Raw genomic sequence first — 20599 nt, forward strand, 5'->3', positions numbered from 1 at the left:
TAATTAAAAAAAAAATAATAAAGAAAAATGCGTACATGCCTTTCTCCTTCCTATTTTTTCTTTCTAAATCAATAGACATTTCAAATAAAATTTACCAACAAAAACAAATTACCAGAGATTAACCAAATGCCTGTGCCATAATGCCAAGATTCTACTGCCTAATAGGTGATGGGCACATAAACATATTTTTTACAAAATATACACAGATACTGCTTGTGTATATTTCTTTGAAAATATCAACTGTAGGGGAACCAAAATGAAGGACTAAGAACATTATATTCTTTGGGAAACTCATTTCTTACATGGAGGCCTCATTTTCTCATCTAAAATTGACAGTGGTGGTTGTGCTTGATAATATCAAAGCCTCGGCTATTTAATTTTATAATCCATTATCCTCTGTTTTCTTTGGGTTAATCCAGTTTTAGGTTTTGAGTTTGGGCCTTCTATTCCACATGTCTTCTGTTCCTTCCCCTCAGTGATCCCAGATTGAATCAAAACAGATCCCATGGTAAAATAAAGTAGAAAATCATCTCAGAGACTAGAGGAAGGCTATACACATGCACTCTATGCACACACGGGTACACAATACTGGGTGGCATTGCTATAAACTCCTAATGAGAGACCAGAATACAGAAAAATTAAAAATATGACTTTTCTATCTCTATAATATCATAATCTTTTGACTTAATCTCAAATATGGCACTTTAACAAGAGAGAGATAAAAATTTTTTCAACCAAATACAGGGTGGGCAAGAAGGAGGTTTATAGTTGTATGTAAAACACAGAGTTTATTCTTGTATTATTATTTATTATTATATTATTTTCCATACAAACAACTATAAACCTACTTTTGCCCAATGCTGTATATGAAAATCTCAGTTGAGATCATCACAGACCATTTTAACATAATTCTTCAAAATCTGGGATTACACCAGAGTCATGTCTTGATTCCGACTACAAACTGTTTGAAGTATGAACAAAAGCGTGCTTTGGTATTGTTCCATTTTGCCTTCCCTTTGATACCTTCCTTCCTGTATCATACATTTAATACAGTAATCCTATCTAGATCACTTCTATAATACAAGAAAAAAATTGAATAAAAACTCTAGTCAGAGAACTTTTTTGTTCTTGCATTGTTGAATTCTAGATTCAGAAAGGGGCATGTTGGCTTATTATCTATGAGAGCACATTATACACCTTGACTTTATAACAGAGGGATCCAACAGGCCAATTAAGCAACCAATGTTGACTTTCTCAGTGGTAAATATGAAAACTGAGGCACACAGAGGAAGTAAATCACATATATTCAGAGTGGGACCGGCATATATAGGTGACTCCTAGCTATATCCCCTTGTTACCTCACTCCTCCCTACTCGCCCCAAGAATTTCCAATTCATTTGAAATGGCTGAGTAGTAGAAGGAGGAAACAACAGGGCTCTATGGCCAAATTCCTGCTCTAATCCAGTCTGGGCCATTCTTTAGCTGGGTACAGCTGGCTAGTAAATTCTATCAACACTGCTCCTTAAATCTTATTAGACAGGTCCCCGAAACATGATCTCCATTCTCTCTACCTCAGTGAGGGCTCCTATTTTTCCTTCCCAAAATACTACAATGCAAAATAGACTAACACATATTAGTCTGTTGGCCTGGTGCCTCCCACATCCCACCCATCCTCTATCATGCTGATTCGACCTGTGGTCCTGCTGATAAAAATGGCTTGCTTCCTAGAAGATAAGTTCTCAACTTGTTGGGAGAGCAAACAAGGTGCTGCACAGCTGGCCCTTCCACTCTAGCCACACCTTCAAAAAAACGTCCCCTCAACCTCCTTGTCCTCAATTCCCAAGTCTTAGACTCCATCCACAAGGAAAACTTCCTGTTGACCGAAGTCACCTCTGCATCTCTGTTCCTTCTACCCAGAATACTTTTACCTACCTGGTCTACCAGGGAGATTTTTGCAACTCTACCAAACCTCAGCTCTAGTGTCAACCAGCCTGTGAGGCCATCCTTGGTATTTCTCCCTGCATTTGCATCTCACCTTTCTCAGATATCAGAATCTATTGACATGTTTATGAGGAGTGTCACAATCCATGCCTTGGTATCCCAAGGGCTCAACATATATTACTGAATAGGTGCTTTAAAATGAATGAGTTGGACCCTTAATTTCTTCACCTAGAAAGTGATAATGCGCAGCCTGCAGAGTGAATATGAAGGGTTAAATGGCCCAGTGTATATTCAGAAATTTCCATAGAGCAGGCTCTTAATTTCTCTCAATAAACAGATCTCTTACCTTTCCTTTCCTCTTAATCTACATGGGAGCAAGGAATAATTTATCTATCTGTGGAAAGATTCATAGAGCCAGAGATGCTAGAAAAGGCTATGACAACCCCCTTTTGTTGTGTTTTGAAGCACTTGTTTCTCATAATTTAGCAGCATCTCAATTTATTGCATCCATAATGGGCAGATGTCTGCTAGCAATTAAACAGCTTTTAGCAAAGGCAGTAATAAAGGTACAGAGCAACAATATAAATGGCTGCTGGGTCCCTGCATTTGACAGAACTACAGCCAAACAGCAGGTGTGACGCAGATTCTTAGCAGTTGTCACGCGCTGCCCCAAAGTGCTGACCCTCCCGTTTTCAGGCTGAATACAGGCCAAGCTGGAGATTTTTCAAAGATCTACAAGGCCTCAAACCTGTCCTTCTGAGACCCTTGGAAGTTTAAGACTCCAGAAAAATAGAATCTCCTTCCTTGACCCTATTCTTTAAAGTGACAGGAGCAGCTGTGATCACGTGTATCTCAGACCCTGACATAGTAGAATAACACTAGCAAGGGTCCATGGACTACGGGACAATTTCCCAGGACCACAGTGTCCTGGACCTGAGAAAAGAAACAAGGAAGGCAGAAAGAGAAAAAATAAGAGTCTGAATCTGAGCACTGCTATGGTCCTCACCAGAGATACATCTGTATGACTTAAGCATCAATTGATCAGAAAAAATGGGGAAACATTGGCTGATGTTGATGAACTGTGTACATCTTAGAAAGTCCCTTTTCTGGTATGCGCCATTTACCATCAGAAAGGGGTGAAAAAGATATACATAAAAGGAGACAGCCTTTAAATGCTCTTAAGAAATCCAAGGTTAGCCTGACCAGGTGGTGGCGCAGTGGATAGAGCATAGGACTGAGATACGAAGGACCCAGGTTCGAGACCCTGAGGTCGCCAGCTTGAGCACGGGCTCATCTAGTTTGAGTAAAGCTCACCAGCTTGGACCCAAGGTCGCTGGCTCGAGCAAGGGGTTACTCGGTCTGCTATAGCCCCACGGTCAAGGCACATTGAGAAAGCAATCAATGAACAACTAAGGTATCACAACAAAAAACTAATGATTGATGCTTCTCATCTCTCTCTGTTCCTGTCTGTCTGTCCCTATCTATCCCTCTCTCTGACTCTCTCTCTGTCTCTGTAAAAAAAAAAAAAAAAAAAAAGAAATCCAAGGTTATATTCATTAATCCATCAATTAAACTTCTAGATCATGGGCCTGAAGTATTCTCAGTACATTGAGGTGTTCATTTTCTTAGATGAATGAACCAGAAAGGTGACAACTTCAATGCAGTGCTAATTTAACTGAACCCAGCCTCCTAACCCAGACAGTCTGCAGACTGCAAGGAACAAGGATTCACATTCCCTTCCTGCCTTTCACTTACCTTTAGCCCTTGTCACAGGATAAGGAAAGGCACTGCCAAGCTGATGACATTTGAGGATCACAGAGTTTAGAACTGAAAGGGCCCAAAGAGAGCATGAAACCCAATTGCCTCATTTTAATTTTTGCATAATAGAGATGCCAGAGGATCCAAGTAAGAATCTCAAGGTCACATATCTAAATAAAGAGCCTGGCCATCCCTGGGGAATGGGGTCGACCCTCAGTGGCACTGGAACTAGTGAAAGCAACCAGGATTATTATATATGATCTTGGAGGCCAGGGTTTCTTGTGTTCCCACAGCAACATGTCAGTCTGAGAAGACCCCAGTGCATCTAGAGCCAGTTAGTTATAAAGTGGTATATCACATTGGACATATTTTGCTTTCTAATTATCTTTTTCTTTCCTATAATTTTTTCCTGAATCACTGCCCTTGGTAGATTGCATTATAGCTTGCAGATTTCTTCTCCATTCCCCTCCACTTGACTATGAGTCCATCAGAGAACTGAAATGTCTTCTATAAAATAAAATTGTATCCTCACAACTTAGGCTCACCAAGCCTGGGACAGAGAAGAGCTAAATACCTATTTACCGAATTGCTACGTGAACACTGGAAGTTAATTACAAAAAAGTTCAGAGCTTCATTTCCTATAATTTAGGGGACCAAAAAGCCACTGAAACTAAAGCTACTTAAGGTAGAAATGTGTTGACTATGTAGACATTTTAATAACCTAAGTTTAGTGCTCTAAGGAAAGCACAAAATTAACTTGAGTTTTTCATAATCATATGACATGCCATCCACTTTAGGTATAGGAAGAGGTCAGTATAGATTGACCTAAAATGATGGTGTTGGAGAGGGAGAGAAGAGCACAGATGCGGAATAGGTTTACATGAAGCATCAACAGGAATTTGCTGAGACAGACTGAATGACATGGGAGGAAAAGCAAGGAAAACCCCAAGGACAATGATGATGTCATTTACTGATATAGGGAAAACTAAAAGTAAAAAGTCTAATGTAGAGAAGAGGAACTCAAGTTCCTTATTTCAATGTTGTGATTAAGAGACTTATCAGGTATCCAAATGAAGATGTCAAATAGACAACTGGATATAGGTATCTGGAATTCCAGGGACAGTTCCAGGGCAGAGACCTTGACATATTGGTGACCTTTGACATCATGGCAATGGGTAAGGGCACCAAGGTTCACTTAAAGACCTAAAAGAGACCCAGGACAGAGAACTAGGGCCTTCCAATGTTTAATAACCAGATAGCACATAATAGCACAGTGCTAGGGACTGTGGGGAAACAAGACATTTAATGTATTGTTTTCCCTCAATGACCTTATAATATAACCTATTTTAAATACATAAAAAATAAAGACTATTCAATGGAATGGAAAGTACAATGGATTAGGAGTCAGAAATCATGAATTTTAACCATTCTACAGCTATTCCAAGATAAAGTCATGTTAACTTCTTAGGCCTTCCAATTCCTTACCTCCTGATACAAGGACTAGATATCATGAATGGTATTTTATGATGTCATGATTTCCATAGGGCACCCCAATGACACATTCCAGCCTCACCTAAAGGTGGCGCTCACACAGCAGCCCTCAGAGGCTGGCTGAAAGGGAAGTCCCTGAGCTGAAAGGGGAGCAGCGGATGCCTGCCCTCTTTCCCTATTGGAACAAGAGTCGTTTGTGAGAACTCAAAATATCTTTCATTCTTGGTTTTCAGCTGGTGTTTATGTCAGATGAATGGAATCCTGGGGAACAGTGAGGGGAGCAGAGATTGCCATCCCCATCACATTTCCTTGGTTCTACAAATTAATATTCTCAAAGACATAGAATTCCCTTGAGCCCAGAAAATAGTTCCTTCTATCAGACAGAGGTAGTTCCACATGGCTGGACATTATAATAGGACACGGCTATACGGGGCAGGGTGCCCCAAGCTTACCCTTGAAAGCATGAAAGAGCATGCTTTGTGTGTGTATGTGCGTATATGTATATATACACATACACACACACACACATGAGTGATCCTTATATCTATTCTAGGTGATTCCCCACCTGGACAGAACTGACAGGTGAACTGAATGAGGCCAATCAGGTTCTCTTTCTGGAAGATGTAAACTCTGAATGTAAAAGTCGAGAACCTGGAGGTCAGGAGAGATGAATCCCTTCCATCGCAGTACCTGGGGGTCCCTGGAGTGCTCTGCTTCCCTATGTAAGATGTAATTAGTGAGATCTTCATTTTATTGCTACCTCTCTCGGTAATCATGCAGCAAGTCCTCTTACTTGACTCTGTTAGCCACAGTAGAACCTGTAACTTGCAACAAAAAAAGCCTTACCTAGTAAGTGTTTAGTACCCCCATTTTGCAGATAAAGGAACAGACTTAGAAGAAATAAAAGAGAAAGTTGTAAATCATCTAGCTAGTAAATGAGAGAACCAACAAAGGAATCAAGCTCTGACTCAAAGATCCACGTCAGTAACTGCTAGGCAATCTTGACTCTAAGTGTGGCACTGTAGGTTATTTTTCCTATCGTAGAGATGGGCTTGTTTGTGCTGAGTCCTACTTTCTTTCTTGCTAACTAAATGATAGCATACTTTCAGAAAAAGCCATCTAGGGAAGAGAATAGATTCTGTAGCGGCCGCAAATTGAAGCTCAATGATCCACAAATAAATCAGATCTATAGCCTTGAAAGTTGACTCCCACCAAGGGAACTAAACAGTTTGGCCACACTGACAAGGAGAAGACACCTATGTTGGCCCAAGTCAGTTGGTCTTCTCTTCTTAAGACAGACAAGCCAGAATGTTTCCTCTGTACAAAAGGACTTCGCAGGAAGGCAGGTGGTCTTCCAGCAGATGAAAGTATTTCAACCAAACTGATTGCCATTCAGTAGCTAAAACAGTCCTTTGCCTTTTAGGTTATGAAGATATCTCCCACTTCACTATACAAAACAAACCAAAATAGCTACAGCTGAACAACCGGGATGGGTAGATATAGCTACATCTTCTTAGAATAGTATCAGATCATGCAGAAAAATCTAAATAAGAGATCAAGCCAACTGTCATATATCAAAATTTAGAGTTGCACATTTTCACAGGCAGAGAAGTACTCTTATGAGAGTACAAGCAAGAGTGATCCATTTTTACTCTAAGAGAAAAATATTTGTGCAAATTAACCTTAGTATAACCTACACACATATTTCCTAGTTCACTTGCTTTATTCTCTTTGATCTTGGAGTTGTCTCTTAAACTGAACTGCTTTCTCATGTTGCTTGAGTTCTTGGGATATTTTGATCTTGTGTCTGACCTGGACCATTCTCAACCAAACTTTTTCTCTGAATATCAGGTTTTTTAAAATTATTTTTATTTATTTATTTATTCATTTTAGAGAAGAGAGAGAGAGAGAAAGGGGGGAGGAGCAGGAAGCATCAACTCCCATATGTGCCTTGATCGGGCAAGCCCAGGGTTTTGAACCGGCGACCTCAGTATTCCAGGTGGATGCTTTACCCCAGGGGTCCCCAAACTACAGCCAGCGGGCCACATGCGGCCCCCTGAGGCCATTTATCCGGCCCCCGCCGCACTTTCAGAAGGGGCACCTCTTTCATTGGTGGTCAGTGAGAGGAGCATAGTTCCCATTGAAATACTGGTCAGTTTGTTGATTTAAATTTACTTGTTCTTTATTTTAAATATTGTATTTGTTCCCGTTATGTTTTTTTTTTTTACTTTAAAATAAGATATGTGCAGTGTGCATAGGGATTTGTTCATAGTTTTTTTTAAACTCCGGCCCTCCAATGGTCTGAGGGACAGTGAACTGGCCCCCTGTGTAAAAAGTTTGGGGATCCCTGCTTTACCCACTGCACCACCACAGGTCAGGCCTGAATATCAGTTTTTAGCAACCCACCTATGCTTTCTCCATTTTATATAAACAAATGCTTCTTTCTCCTGTTCCTGTTGTGAGGCCAGCAATACCCAGGGACTGGCCCCACTATACAATCCAAGTATAAGACACAGTGTGGACTATAGGAGACACCCTGCCTTAGGACTGTTCTAGACTTATCACGTATAGCACAAATGAGGACTTTTGGGCTTAGGGTTAATGCTTCTAGATGAAAATTAAAGAAAGAATGGTAGGTAAACTGAGTGACCAAGTTGATGGTGTTTTGGTGGATGAAGCCACATTCCTTGGTCTTGCTGTATAAATAATCTCAACAAACACTTTTCTTTCACCACTCTCCAAAAGTGCCTGTGGTGAATACTGAGAGTGACAGGTAGCAAAAGACCATAATCTTGTTAGAAATAGGAGATAAGAAAAACCAAAGAGAACTGGAGACCATTTTTCTGACCATCACTCCCCCAGGTAGATACGGCCTCTCCCATCTATGTGCCCTAATGACCCAGCATTGAACACCTACCACATGTTAGCACACTTCCACATCCCCCTTTGTTTCCACGGAAGCATTATATGCCCTTGATCAAAATCAGGGGCTGTCAGTGTATTTGAAACTCTTACATCTAATACAATGCCTGGAGCATACTAGGGTTTCATGTCAGCTCCATGTGTAAAAAATAAATAAAAGATACTCAAAAGCATCTCCCCTGAGGAATCAGTTTCAATAAAGAAAAACAATGTCATTGGGAAGCTCTGTTTTATTTGCTAGCAGAGTGGAGTCCAATCATTTTTTACACTCCACTGATTCATTCTGAACATAGTGTCAGGAACAATACAGGGCCAAAAAACAATTAGTGAGAAACAAAACAATCAGTTGAACCGTCTGGAATTTGAGCGATGTATAGATCAAATGTCTTATATTTGCTAGGCTCCTTTTCATTTGTCCAGAATGGATGACTCTTGGCTGCACTGTACCAGAAATAATTGTCCCTCATATATCCCCAATCAGCTGCCTTTTAATGACCAGTCAAAAGTGACAATGGAAAAGGTGCAGTGACTTTCACTGTCCTTGGCAAATCTTGGACCAGCTCCCACTGATCTGCCCTTGGACTAGGTGAAATCAGTGATACCTTGCACAGATGCCTATAGTCACTGATGCCTGTCATCAGCAAACACAAGGCCCTTGAGTTGGGAAGAAACCCAAGAGAAGGAAGTGAGGTGTCTAAAGTGACCTTCGGTTCTTACAATACCTTCATAGATTGTGGCACAACAATCTTGGCTCATGCATCTCAGATGTTGAATGCCCTTTTTATCTCCCCAAACTAGCACCAGGGTAGACTAACCTATAAAGTACTTAGAAAGAATCCAGGAGCTGGACAGACTGACTAGCCCCATGCAGCCCACTCCTGTTCCAATTTGGAGCCTCCTCATCTTAGTTCATGTTCCAGCTGTTGCTGCTTTGAAAATTCAGTGAGTTTGAATTTAAATTCCATAAGCTCCCAAAAAGGCTCTTTCTCTCTCTTGCCAATATCCTGCATCCTGTTTTTGGTCCAGCTGTAGGGAAGATTTGCAATTCTTTTGAAGCACACCTTAACTAGTAATACAGTTGACCTCAAAAAAACCACTCCGTGAAAACATCTTAGACTGGTCGCCTAGTTTCTGTTCTAGGTTATCTCTTCATCACCAGACATGCTATTGGACAATTCCTGCCACTGATAGTTTACAGGGATGACACCCTGCAAGTTCCTCCTCAAAAAAGTCTTTTATTCTTTGATTCTCCATGTCCTCCTAGTGTGATCTACCAACAGAGCCCATGCCACTGCCTTGTATCATTTTATTTCTGTTTGTTTTTTTTCTTGTATTGATGTTTCAACTCCCCACCTAAAGAGATGATAAGCTTCTTAAAGGCAGTAACTTCCTAAAACAGATGCAGTATCCTCAAAGCTCTAGATTACACCCTCAGCAAACACTTGACAACTATGTAGATTATCCTTTCATATAAAATAGAGACCAACAACCCATGGACAGCCAGCTTGATTCTATATACTTGGCATATAAAACAACAAACCACGCTGCAGTATGGATGTGGCTTATAGACTGCAATCTTCTTGTCTTGATGTTGTCTCTTTGCTTGCCTTTACCTCTACCCTTTACTCAAACTGTAAATCCAGCACAAACACAAGACACTGAAGTAGTAACTGAAAAGGGGCTCCTCCCAGCACTCTGCCCCATTCAAATCCCCCCCAAATATTTACTCCTCACCTCCTCGGTCACCTCTCCTAACCTTCCCCCATATCACTCTACCCTCCAATCTGTTCTGGATTTTGTTCAGTTCCTCAGCTATGCCATGGCCTCTTAGCTCTATCTGTTGGTGTGTCCTTCCTGTCTAGTATATAGGCCTTGCTTCCACTTCTTTGCCAAACTCACTCTTGTTCATATTTTAAGTCTCAATTTATACGTTTCTTCCTTGTAGAAGCTCTCCATGAACCCCTACAGTATGTTGGGTCCCCAAACTTCTCTCTACTTTCCCTTTAATGGTGCTGAATGGAAATAATCATGACTGCAACATTCACTAACATTTATTAACTGCTTACACAGTCCAGGGCCTACTGACTTACTTTATCATTACCACTATCTTGCAAAGGAAGTACCTGATTCTTGCCATGTTACAGATGAGGAAATCAAGTCTCAATGATATTATTTTGATAAGGTTCACATCACTCCATGAAGATCAGATTTTTTACCTAGTCTGGCCCCAGAGTTCATATTTTTAATTAATACATCACACATCTCTTACAAAACTCGCCATGTTTAAATTTAGTTATTTAGGCTTGACCAGTGGTGGTGCAGTGGATAGAGCATTGACCTGGGATGCTAAGGTCCCAGGTTTGAAACACTGAAGTCGCCAGCTTGAGCATGGGATCATCAACATCATCCCATGGTCACTGGATCGAGCCAAAGGTCTCTGGTTTGAGCAAGGGGTCACTGGCTCGGCAGGAGCCTCTCAGTCAAGGCACATATGAGAAGCAATCAATGAGCAACTAAAGTGCTGTAACTATGAGTTGATTCTTCTTATCTCTCTCCCTTCCTGTCGTGTCTCTCTTTCTCTCCCTCCCTCACTCCTTCCTTCTCACTTAAAATAACAATGATGATAACAATAAAATGAGAGAAAATAAAATTAGTTATTTAATGGCTAAATATTCAACTAGGAATCAAGCTCCATGAGAACAGGGCTGGGTCTGTCTTGTTTGATATTGTATTTCTAAACCCTAATTAAGGAGTTAGCATAGAGAGAGCACCAATAAGCATGAGTTAAGTGATTAAATAAAACAGCCAGTTGGTTAGCCCATCCAGAAGCCCAGATTTACCCCCTCTAAATAAAAAAATATATACTTAATCAAAAAATGTACCATGATCATGGTAATGGTTATTCAAAACTTTCCTTTCCTGCGACCCAACCCTTGTCAAACGAGTCCAGGCATCCAGAACTAGAAAGGGTATCATCTGGGAAGAGTGAATCCAAGAAAACTCCTCTGGAAGAAAGCACAGCTAGGCCCAAAGGTAGCACCTGTGGTAGCAGAGAAAGCACAGGTCTATCCACAGACACAACTGGAGTAGTCACACCCACTAAGACCCGGCATGCCGCCCACGCCCGCCGACTCACCCCTTTCGCAGGTTCTTCCCCAGTAGCCGGTCCCTGTACAGTCGCAGATGAAGCGGTTCCAGCCGTCCTTGCACACAGCGTTGTTCTTGCAGGGGTAGCTGTCACACTGCTTAGCACTCATCCGTGAACAGGAGGACTTGACGCCCGCGGCGTTCTGCATCTCTGCCAGCTGCCGGATGTTCTTGCTGCGCCCGTCGATGAACAGGTCGCGGATGCAGCCCACGTAGCCGTAGTTGAGCATGGCGGTCCAGAGCTCGGTGGGGAGAATGAGGCCCGCACGGTTCTCCGGCAGGCCGCCCAGGTACATGTCCCCTTCCAGGTCCAGGATCTCGCTCTCCCCACTGGCGGTGAAAGGCGTGCGCCTGCTGTTCACTGATATGGTACCTGGGATGGGAGGACAGAAAAGAGTGGTAACAGCTCAACATCATGGGAGCGGCTGCCAACTGATGAACCAAACAAAGGGGAGTGAAGACTAGCGTAATGTGACCAGGACAGAACAATGTAAACAATGGGAAGGTAATGCTGGAAGGTGGTAGAAAGGACAACATAGGTAATGGGGTTCCAGTCTCTGCCAGGTAAGACGGCCTGGCCCAGAGGAGGAGCCAGGCCAATCGCAACAGTCTAGTCCCTAGGATGATGTCTTTTCTCTCCCTAAATGTCTTGGCTGAGAGGTGGCATACCATATGGTTGAGGGGAGCCCAGTTCCTGCCTGTGTTTAGACCCCAGCTCTATCGTGTACTAACTGAAATCATTAAGAAGTGTCTTCACTTTCCTGGGCCTTAATCTCCTCGTCTGTAAAATGGGGAAATAATTGACCCCATCTCACAGGTTGGCATGATGATTAAATGAGCTCATATATATTCAGTGTTTCTTACGCTGTGCCTGGGACAGAGTAAAGGCTCTGTAAGTGCTTGCCTGCATCTTTATCCCTGGCTTGTCATCCCCTAAAGCGTGGAACCCTCCATGCGCAGACACCCTCTGCACCGGCCTTAGCTACCCGTGAATACTTTCAGCATTGTATTTGATAAATTTTAACTGGAACATGTTTATTTATTCCTTTATCAACTATGTATTGAACACCTCTTTCGTCTCTGGTACAGGTGTACACACAGAGATGAACGTGACAGGCCTGTCCCTGCTCTCATGGAGTGAATGTTACAGAGCAGAGGGACAGAAAATCAACAGATCACCCAATAAACAAGAGAAATTAGTTTTAGGTGCTAGGAGGAGAGTAAAACGGTAGCAGCTCAAGAGCTCTACTTTAAAGTGAAGGCTTCTCTAAGCACATGCCAGATGAGCTGTAACCAAAATGTTGAGAAGGAACCCCACCCCACCCCCAGTCAAGGAAGAAGAAAATGCTTGGCAGATGGAATGGCACCTACAAAGGTCCTGGGGTAGGCAGGGGTGTGGCTAGAGTGGCAAAGGCAAGAGAGAGTGACCAGGAGAGGGGGTCAGAGACAGACCCTGGGCACATGAGCTTACAGAAGATGTAACCATAGAGCCTGACTTGGGAACTTGGGCACAGGGATTCTAGTCTTCAATGGCGAAATGACCCTAGACTAGTCACTGAGCCACTTTACAGCTCAATTTCCTAAAGTGTAAAACCAAGTGAACTATAAAATCAAGGTGATATTTAAACATCATGATATAAATGACAAAAATTATTTAGTATTCTTAAAAGTGCTTCACCGGTACCAAGCTAAGTGGGTTGTGCCATCCATCAGCCAGCCTTCACTTCTGTCTGAATCTCAATTCCCTCAGCTGTGAAGGGGATAGCCTGAGGGCCCAGAAGATCCGATGAGATCAAGAATGTGACAGACACCCTAAATTAGAAAGTCAATGCAGGGGAAGAAGAGTGGAAGGAGCCGCAGGGGCCTCTGGGAGGATTAAGCCAACAAACAGTTTCCTTCCCTTCTTTCCTGTAGAAATCTGCTTTGCCTTTTTGGCTTTTAATCTTTTAAAAGCCTATGTAATGGTCATAATGTCCTGGCTACCATTTTAAGTACTTTAGGTGTTTCTATGGATCCTTAAAACAATCCTGTGACATAGGCATTACTATTTCACAAATGGGCCTTCTTTGCCCTCCACAAATCTTCAGAGCTACTCTAGCCTTGCAGGGAGGAACACCTATGGCCAAGTAAGCCAGGTATCAGAACAGATTGAAATACTGGGGCCTTAACTACACCCGGAGGAAAATCTACCCTCTGGAGTGTGTGACCATAGCTGTTTTAAATGCACTTATCAAGTTTTAAGAATCTGTCGCCCAACTGGGAGTGATCATAAAAGTTTTCTTTCTTTTTTTCTTCCTTCTATTTTATTTTCTTTATTTATTTTCCAATTCCAGTTGCCATTCAATGTCATTTTATATTAGTTTCAGGCATATAGCATAGTGGTCAGGATGCTGGTGGAAATGGTGTTTTTTCACGGAGCCGTAAAGAAAGCATTTCAGAGACCCAGGTATGGGGGGATGGGCGGGATGCAGCTTTTGTGGGAAGATTTATTTGGGGTTGAAATGGAAGTCAGCCTGACCTGTGGTGGCGCAGTGGATAAAGCGTCGACCTGGAAATGCTGAGGTCGCCGGTTCGAAACCCTGGGCTTGCCTGGTCAAGGCACATATGGGAGTTGATGCTTCCAGCTCCTCCCCCCTGTCTCTCTCTCCTCTCTCTCCCTCTCTCTCTCTTTCTCTCCCTCTCTCTCTCCTCTCTAAAATGAATAAATAAAATAAAAATTAAAAAAATTAAATTAAATTAAATTAAAAAGAAAAAAAAATGGAAGACAGCACACAGGTTCTTAGTGTCTCATCTCCGTCCAACCCACCACAGAAAAATGTCCAATCTTGTCTTTATGAAGCCCACTAAAAAGGCCAGAGTCCAGATATTGTATGTCATAGTTCAATCCGATCCAGTTTGTCCCTGTCTTTATCTGGCTAGCATAATCTTTTCAGCTGTTCCCAGGCTGGTGCTGTGCCCAGGCCCATGATTGGAGTCCCTGCTTGGAGGCTCCACTTGGAGCCCATGCTGCTGCTAGGCCCCAGGAAGCCACTAGAGCTTCATGGCTGCTTAGAGAGAACATGCAAATGAACAGGGCTAGTGTGTTTCCAAATGAGAGAAGAGAGAGCTCTTTTGTTAGGCTTGGCTTATATTAGTTTGGGTGAGTTGCTTCTGTAAATTAACCAATCAACTTTTTAATCTTCTGTGTGTTTACACTGGATTCTCCCCACACCAATCAGATCATTCTTCAAGGCTAGATGGACAGGCCTCTATGGCCACCATCTTGGTTCCTGTTGTACATGCCTTAGAGTGGCAGCACCTCCCTCTGCATCATCTTTAGTTCTACTGGGCAGGCACTCAGCAGAGGAATTCCCCTGCTGCTCTTCCTCCCCACCCCCAGTCTGGGGAATAGACCGGTTGTTCCCTGGGGAGATTGAAAAGCTGGTCCTTCCTCTCTATAGGGGGGAGGGAGGGATGTTAAATCCCTTGGTGGGGCAAGGCTGTGATCCCCTGGGGTATATCTGAAGCTGTAACTTCATCATGAAGCAACTAGGCTTTTAAATATCTGATACCTTTTGCTCCCTTACTTATTAATATCTAGCTAGCTATGCTAACAATTAGGCATTTATATAATTTATGAAGTGATCCATCCAGTAAGCCTAGTACCCACTTGGCACCATACATAGTTTTTGCAGTATCATTGGCTATATTCTCTATGCTGTCCTCTACATCCCCCTGACTGTTTTGTGACTATCAATTTGTATTTCTTAACCCCTTTATTATTTATAATAGCTAAGATATGGAAGAAATCTAAGTGCCCATTCATAGATGAGTAGATAAAAGAGATATGATACATATATACTATGGAATATTACTCAGTCATAAAAAAGAATGAAATGTTACCATTTGTGACAACAGGGATAGACTTAAAGGGTGTTACCCTAAGTGATCACTTCTCAGTCATGTTATTCTTCTGGCTGAACAGGGAAGGAAGCACCACACTTAGATACACTAATAAATTTACAACTATTCATTTTCGTATAGGCTTATAACTAAAAACAACATACTAGAAAATATCCTCATAAAGTAGTAAATTTTAATAGGTCATATTAAAATTTTATGTTGCAGTGCTTTCACAGGTCAATTATTTGTCTACTCCATAAATTTTTATAGAATTTAATCAAATGTATAGATATTAAGGGTACTGACCAATGCTACAGCTCCTAGGTATGAAATTCAAGGCTTCTGAAATCCAAACCTATCTGACAAAGATGGATCCACTGGTGGTTTTAACATAACAAAACAACTGCTCTATTTGAAGGAGCAATTAGTGGTAGAAGTAAAAAGAAGTACACATATGGCAATTTTATGTATTCCAGCCTGCCTGTGACACAGATAGGTAACCTTGAAGCTGTGTCAGAGCCTAGGTTAGTCAGTCATGCAACCCATCCACTATGACCCAACTCCAAAGGCCCAAAATGTATAGTCTTAAAAACCAACAGGAGTATGTCCTTTATAATTCTGGGACAGCTTTCTGGCTCCACCCCTGCAGACATTTTAAGGATAAACTTAGAGAAAAATTCAGCCTCTGGAGAAATTTATTTTTGTATATTTTTTTCTGTTAAAAATGCACAAACTGTTCATTGCTGCTCAGAAAGCACATTTAATTTGATGCCTCTTGGTTCTGATCAGATTTCAGTACAGCATCCTACTGGGTAATAAACCATCTAGGGCTGCAATCTGCCACCTGTCTGCCCCCTGCACGGAACCCAGCCAGCTCCTGCTCGGGGCGGCCCTGCTCATTGCCACGGCCCTTCTATCTCTGATGCAATAAAGAAAGGCCGTTTCCCCCTGGAGCTCAGCCATTCCTGACCGTAGCCTCTTTTGGGGGGGGAGGGGGGGAGCAACCTATTGCTTTCTATTGTTGCCAAATGCTCCTAGAAAGAGAATGTCCCAATGACATGGCCAGAGTGAATCCTTAAAAAAATATGGCCAATATAGCCAAGATCCTTCATGAGTATAATACTACCTAAATAGAGAATCAGGAAATAAGTGTGAAATTCAAATTGCTCTCATTACCACTCCGGTTGAAATGCCCTTTCTGATGGTACAGAAGGTGACCTTCATTGCCACATGGTCAATAGAAAACTAGGCAGGTTATTCGGGCATTCAAAAGCTCCAGATTCTCTACTTATGTTTTTTTTTTTTCCTCTCTCTCTCTCTGTTACTATTCCAGAGTGGCTATGTACTGCCTGCGGCTAGCTTGTTTGATCTGGGGCTGCAAAAACAAAGACATTTAAACCAAATGTAAAAGGCTATGAAGAGGAAGGGAGAGTTAGTGAGGTCTGAGCAAAGAGTGAAATATAGGCTTTCACACCAAAGGAAGAAGGCTTTAAACTGAACACGACTTCAGGAAAAATCAATTTGCCTTTTCCTTTCTTGTCATAATTTTCCCCTGAAACATGACTCTTGCCAATTATTGAAGGGTATATTGTTGCATAAACCCTTTCACAGTGGAGCTTATCCGACAGAGTTATCACATAATATAGCATCTGTGATGTCACAATTAGTTTCTATGGCAATGAGAAAATAGAGAAGAAGAAAGTGTGTGTTGGGGTGGGGGGAAGCCATCACACCAATGACATGACAGTTGCTTTGGTAGCTGTGGAAATGCTACTTGAAAAACCATTCTTAGCTCCAGGGTCTTGGAGCTATCACTGAGATGACTACACAATGAGTGACAGATGAGAGGAGAACGTGAGACATCCATGAGGCAGGTGTCTTGTTCCAAAAACATAATGTTACAACCACCATTAAAGACAGTAGCAAAAGAATCAACAAGCATGCAAGTGCAGACATCACTATAAAAAATATAAAGCTAGGAAACAAACTGGGAAGCCGGAACTTTCCTCCAGTCTAGTGATACAACCAGCCTCTTCATACCTGATCTGCCATCTCGCTGAATGTCCACATGGTACCATTCCCCATCGTTGGCTTTCTTTTGAGTGGCTTTCACTTTGATGGTGCCAGAACCCATGTCAAGCAGCAGGTACAGATTGCCATCAAGGAGTTCCACTGCGAAGAAGTCCACCTTGGTGTTCTTCTGGCTCCGCGCATCCTTCCTCTCCTGGGGCTTGCCATGAGTGAAGAGGATCAGGCCATTGGGCTCAGTGGTGCGGAAGTCAAAAGAGATGGAACCCATGCGTTTGGTATTCCATTTGGGCAAGCTTATATAAGCCTCTGGGGTCTCAAAGTTGATGGGGTCCAGCGTTGCCACATTCTCACACTTGAATACAACTTCACCATAGATTTTCATCTTGGTATCCCCAATCCGGGCCAGGCGAGACAACTCCAGACGGATGTCATTATTCTTATAAACAACCTGTCAAAAGCCAAACAAATGTCATATGAATCAATCTTGCACATAGTAACCATCTATCACTCACTGGGCACCCAGGAGAAAGGCCAAGCAAGAGGCTTCAGTACACAATAGCCTGAAACATTATGAGAAACAGGAGACACAGCATTTGAAAAAGCATCTAAGGAGACCTCAAATCCTGAATAAGCTCCTGTATTTCCACGCTGTTCCTTTTGTTTGTCCTTTTGTATTGTCAGAAAGTTATGGATTATAAGCTTGCAAGTGGAAATCAAGACATATTGAGTTACGCAGATGCAAATACGTACATACAAAGGCATTTACTAAAGTGTCCTTAGTGAAAGACCAGAAACAACGTAAATGACTATCAATAACAAGCTGGCACATCCTTAGATGGAACATTATGTAGTCCTTAGAATCCAGGCAGTGCTCCCAATTTTCATGTGGATGCTCGACAAGTAATATTGTTAAGTGAAATTAGCAAGGAACAGATCAGAGCGTGCATTAGGTTATCATTGTGTAGAGTGTGCATGTTGGGGGTGGGGGCGTGTTATAGGTACATATGCTCATAATGCATTAAACACCTTTGGAAGAAAACAAGAAACGATAAAATTGTCCCCAGGGAGTAGATTTGTCAGATTCACATTCAGGCGTGGGAAGGAGACTTACTTTTCACAGTCCTCTATTGTATTTGATTTTTTTTAAACCATGTGGATGTACTGCTTCAAGAAAATAACTGTTAGGAGTTGATGGGGAAGGGAATCTGTGTTTCTGTGAGCATTGCGAGTGCTCTCTATATACATATATAAAGAGAGTGAAACACCTCAAAACATAAACAAAAGCATTATGACTTTCTAAACCTCGTATAAACCACATAAAAGCAGGGATTATTCTTATTCCCCCAAATTAGAATTTCAAAAAGGTTCTGCTGTTATCAGAATTGTATTTTGATACAGAACCCAAGGATGGGTCCTGAACCTCTGATTTCTAAGTAATGTCACATGCAGCCAACAAGCAGAAAAAAAAATTGGAAGGGAATGGAGCCGACAGGAGAGCACTGACGATGCCAACCTCTGTGCTATGGCCTGTTCATCATCTGTTTCAAATTCTAAGTCAGGATGCAGATCTAGGTTCAAATCCCACATCCACTACTTATAAGCTGTGTGGCCTTGGCAGAGTTATTTAACTTACCTGAGACTGTTTTCTCCTTTAAAAATGGAACATGGGAGCAAATGATTTAATAAGGACGAAATGAGTTAATACCTGTAAGGCACTTAGAAATGGCACATAGTAAAGGTACAAAAATCTCATCTATTTTGGCTGCAGTTTTTATATTTGTTATTAATCTGATTTCATCCTTTCCAAAGGTCAGAGAAGATTGTACTATCCCCTTCACTTTCAGTAAAATAACAAGACTTAAATGTTGAAATAAGCCTTACACTCCATCTCTGTGATAAAATGTTAATTGGATGAGTCATTGCACTACCTGTCGTTTAATCCTTATCATCCAGCTATAGAACTGTTGTTCCCCTGCTCTTCCCATCACCAGGAGAAATTCCAGCAGAGCTGTTTGCATTTTAATATGTAGCTAATGACAAAGAATCCATCTACCAAATAATCTTGACTATGGCCTTAACCATAGTCAATAACACTGAAAATAATAATAATACTAATATTTACTGAGCACCCAGTACCAGGCATCATACTAAGGATCTGTAGATCCTGACAGCACCCAATTAAGATACCCTCATCATTCCCTCATTTTACTGATGCAGAAACAGATGTGGAGAATAGCGAAGAGACCAGTCCACAGTCATACAGCTGGTAAGTGGCAGAGAAATACTTGATCTCAGGAAGTTGGGCCCCAGAGTCCACGTGCTTTACCACTGTGAGCGCCCGCAGCGAGATCCTACTAGCTGCTCCCATGAAGGTCATCTTTCACCTTACATGGAAAGTCATGCATGTTCAACTCCCCAGTTCAAAGGCTGAATTTTCCGTTTTCCCTCTACTGAACTGACCATGTGCAATGGGGAAGCCTGCAAGATCCTTAGCCATCTCTCTAGTGCGTGAACCAGAAAAGAAAAGGTTAATGACTGGCTGCTTCTCTTTTCTAATCGCCACTATTATGCCTCAGCATGTGAGATCTCTCTGTCATAACCAAACTTGGACTTTCTGTGCATTGAGTTAAAGGCATAGACTAGAGCTCCTTGTAAAGGTTAGTTATTAATGCATAACAATAGCTCATCTCAATGGGACAGACTGAGGCTTGGCTCCATTGAAGGATAAGTGGTGAGAGAGCTCAGGTATCCCTACAGGAGGCAGGAATAAAAAAAGAAAAAGGTCTTTTAAAGTAAAGAAATGCAGAGTCCTATGCAGAGGAACTCTTCCATTTTTCTTTTTCCTTTCTTGTATTTTTCTGAAGCTGGAAACGGGGAGGCAGTCAGACAGACTCCCGCAAGTGCCCGACCGGGATCCTCCCGGCATGCCCACCAGGGCCGATGCTCTGCCCATCGAGGCGTTGCTCTGTTGCAACCAGAGCCACTCTAGCGCCTGAGGCAGAGGCCACAGAGCCATCCTCAGCACCCGGGCCAACTTTGCTCCAATGGAGCCTTGGCTGCGGGAGAGGAAGAAAGAGACAGAGAGGAAGGAGAGGGGGAGGGGTGGAGAAGCGGATGGGTGCTTCTCCTGTGTGCCCTGGCCGGGAATCGAACCCGGGACTTCCGCACACCAGGCCGACGCTCCACCACTGAGCCAACTGGCCAGGGCCAGAGGAACTCTTCTGTAAGGATACACAATGGAGACAGGAACAGAAGGTAAATAACTACACTGCAGATTTCTGGGGAGACAGACAAGAGATCCAGGGCTAGACACTGGCCCAAAGTGAGCCAGACTTCTCTCAAAAGCTTTTAGAAGGCCGGTGCTTATCTACTGCCTGGTCCTGACACTATTTGTCTTTATATATATGCAGTTTTCACATATTTCTTA

General features: G+C 42.3%; 1 protein-coding gene across 14 annotated transcripts in view; it reads right to left on the reverse strand.

The window, feature by feature from the left end:
* NRXN3 (neurexin 3) overlaps positions 1 to 20599 on the reverse strand; it is a 1639812-nt gene that overhangs the window by 1106799 nt on the left and 512414 nt on the right. For all 14 annotated transcript variants that reach the window (XR_010752009.1, XR_010752008.1, XR_010752007.1 and 11 more), the window contains 2 exons: positions 17182 to 17620; positions 11249 to 11632 (listed from right to left, as the gene is read on the reverse strand). Coding sequence is in view for 11 of the 14 variants with exons in the window: in XM_066388158.1 (XP_066244255.1) it covers positions 11249 to 11632; positions 17182 to 17620 (823 nt within the window). In the remaining 3 variants the exon portion in view is untranslated. The remainder of the gene's footprint in view (positions 1 to 11248; positions 11633 to 17181; positions 17621 to 20599) is intronic.

The sequence above is a fragment of the Saccopteryx leptura genome, chromosome 6 (genome assembly GCF_036850995.1).
Source record: "Saccopteryx leptura isolate mSacLep1 chromosome 6, mSacLep1_pri_phased_curated, whole genome shotgun sequence".
Lineage (NCBI taxonomy): Eukaryota > Metazoa > Chordata > Mammalia > Chiroptera > Emballonuridae > Saccopteryx > Saccopteryx leptura.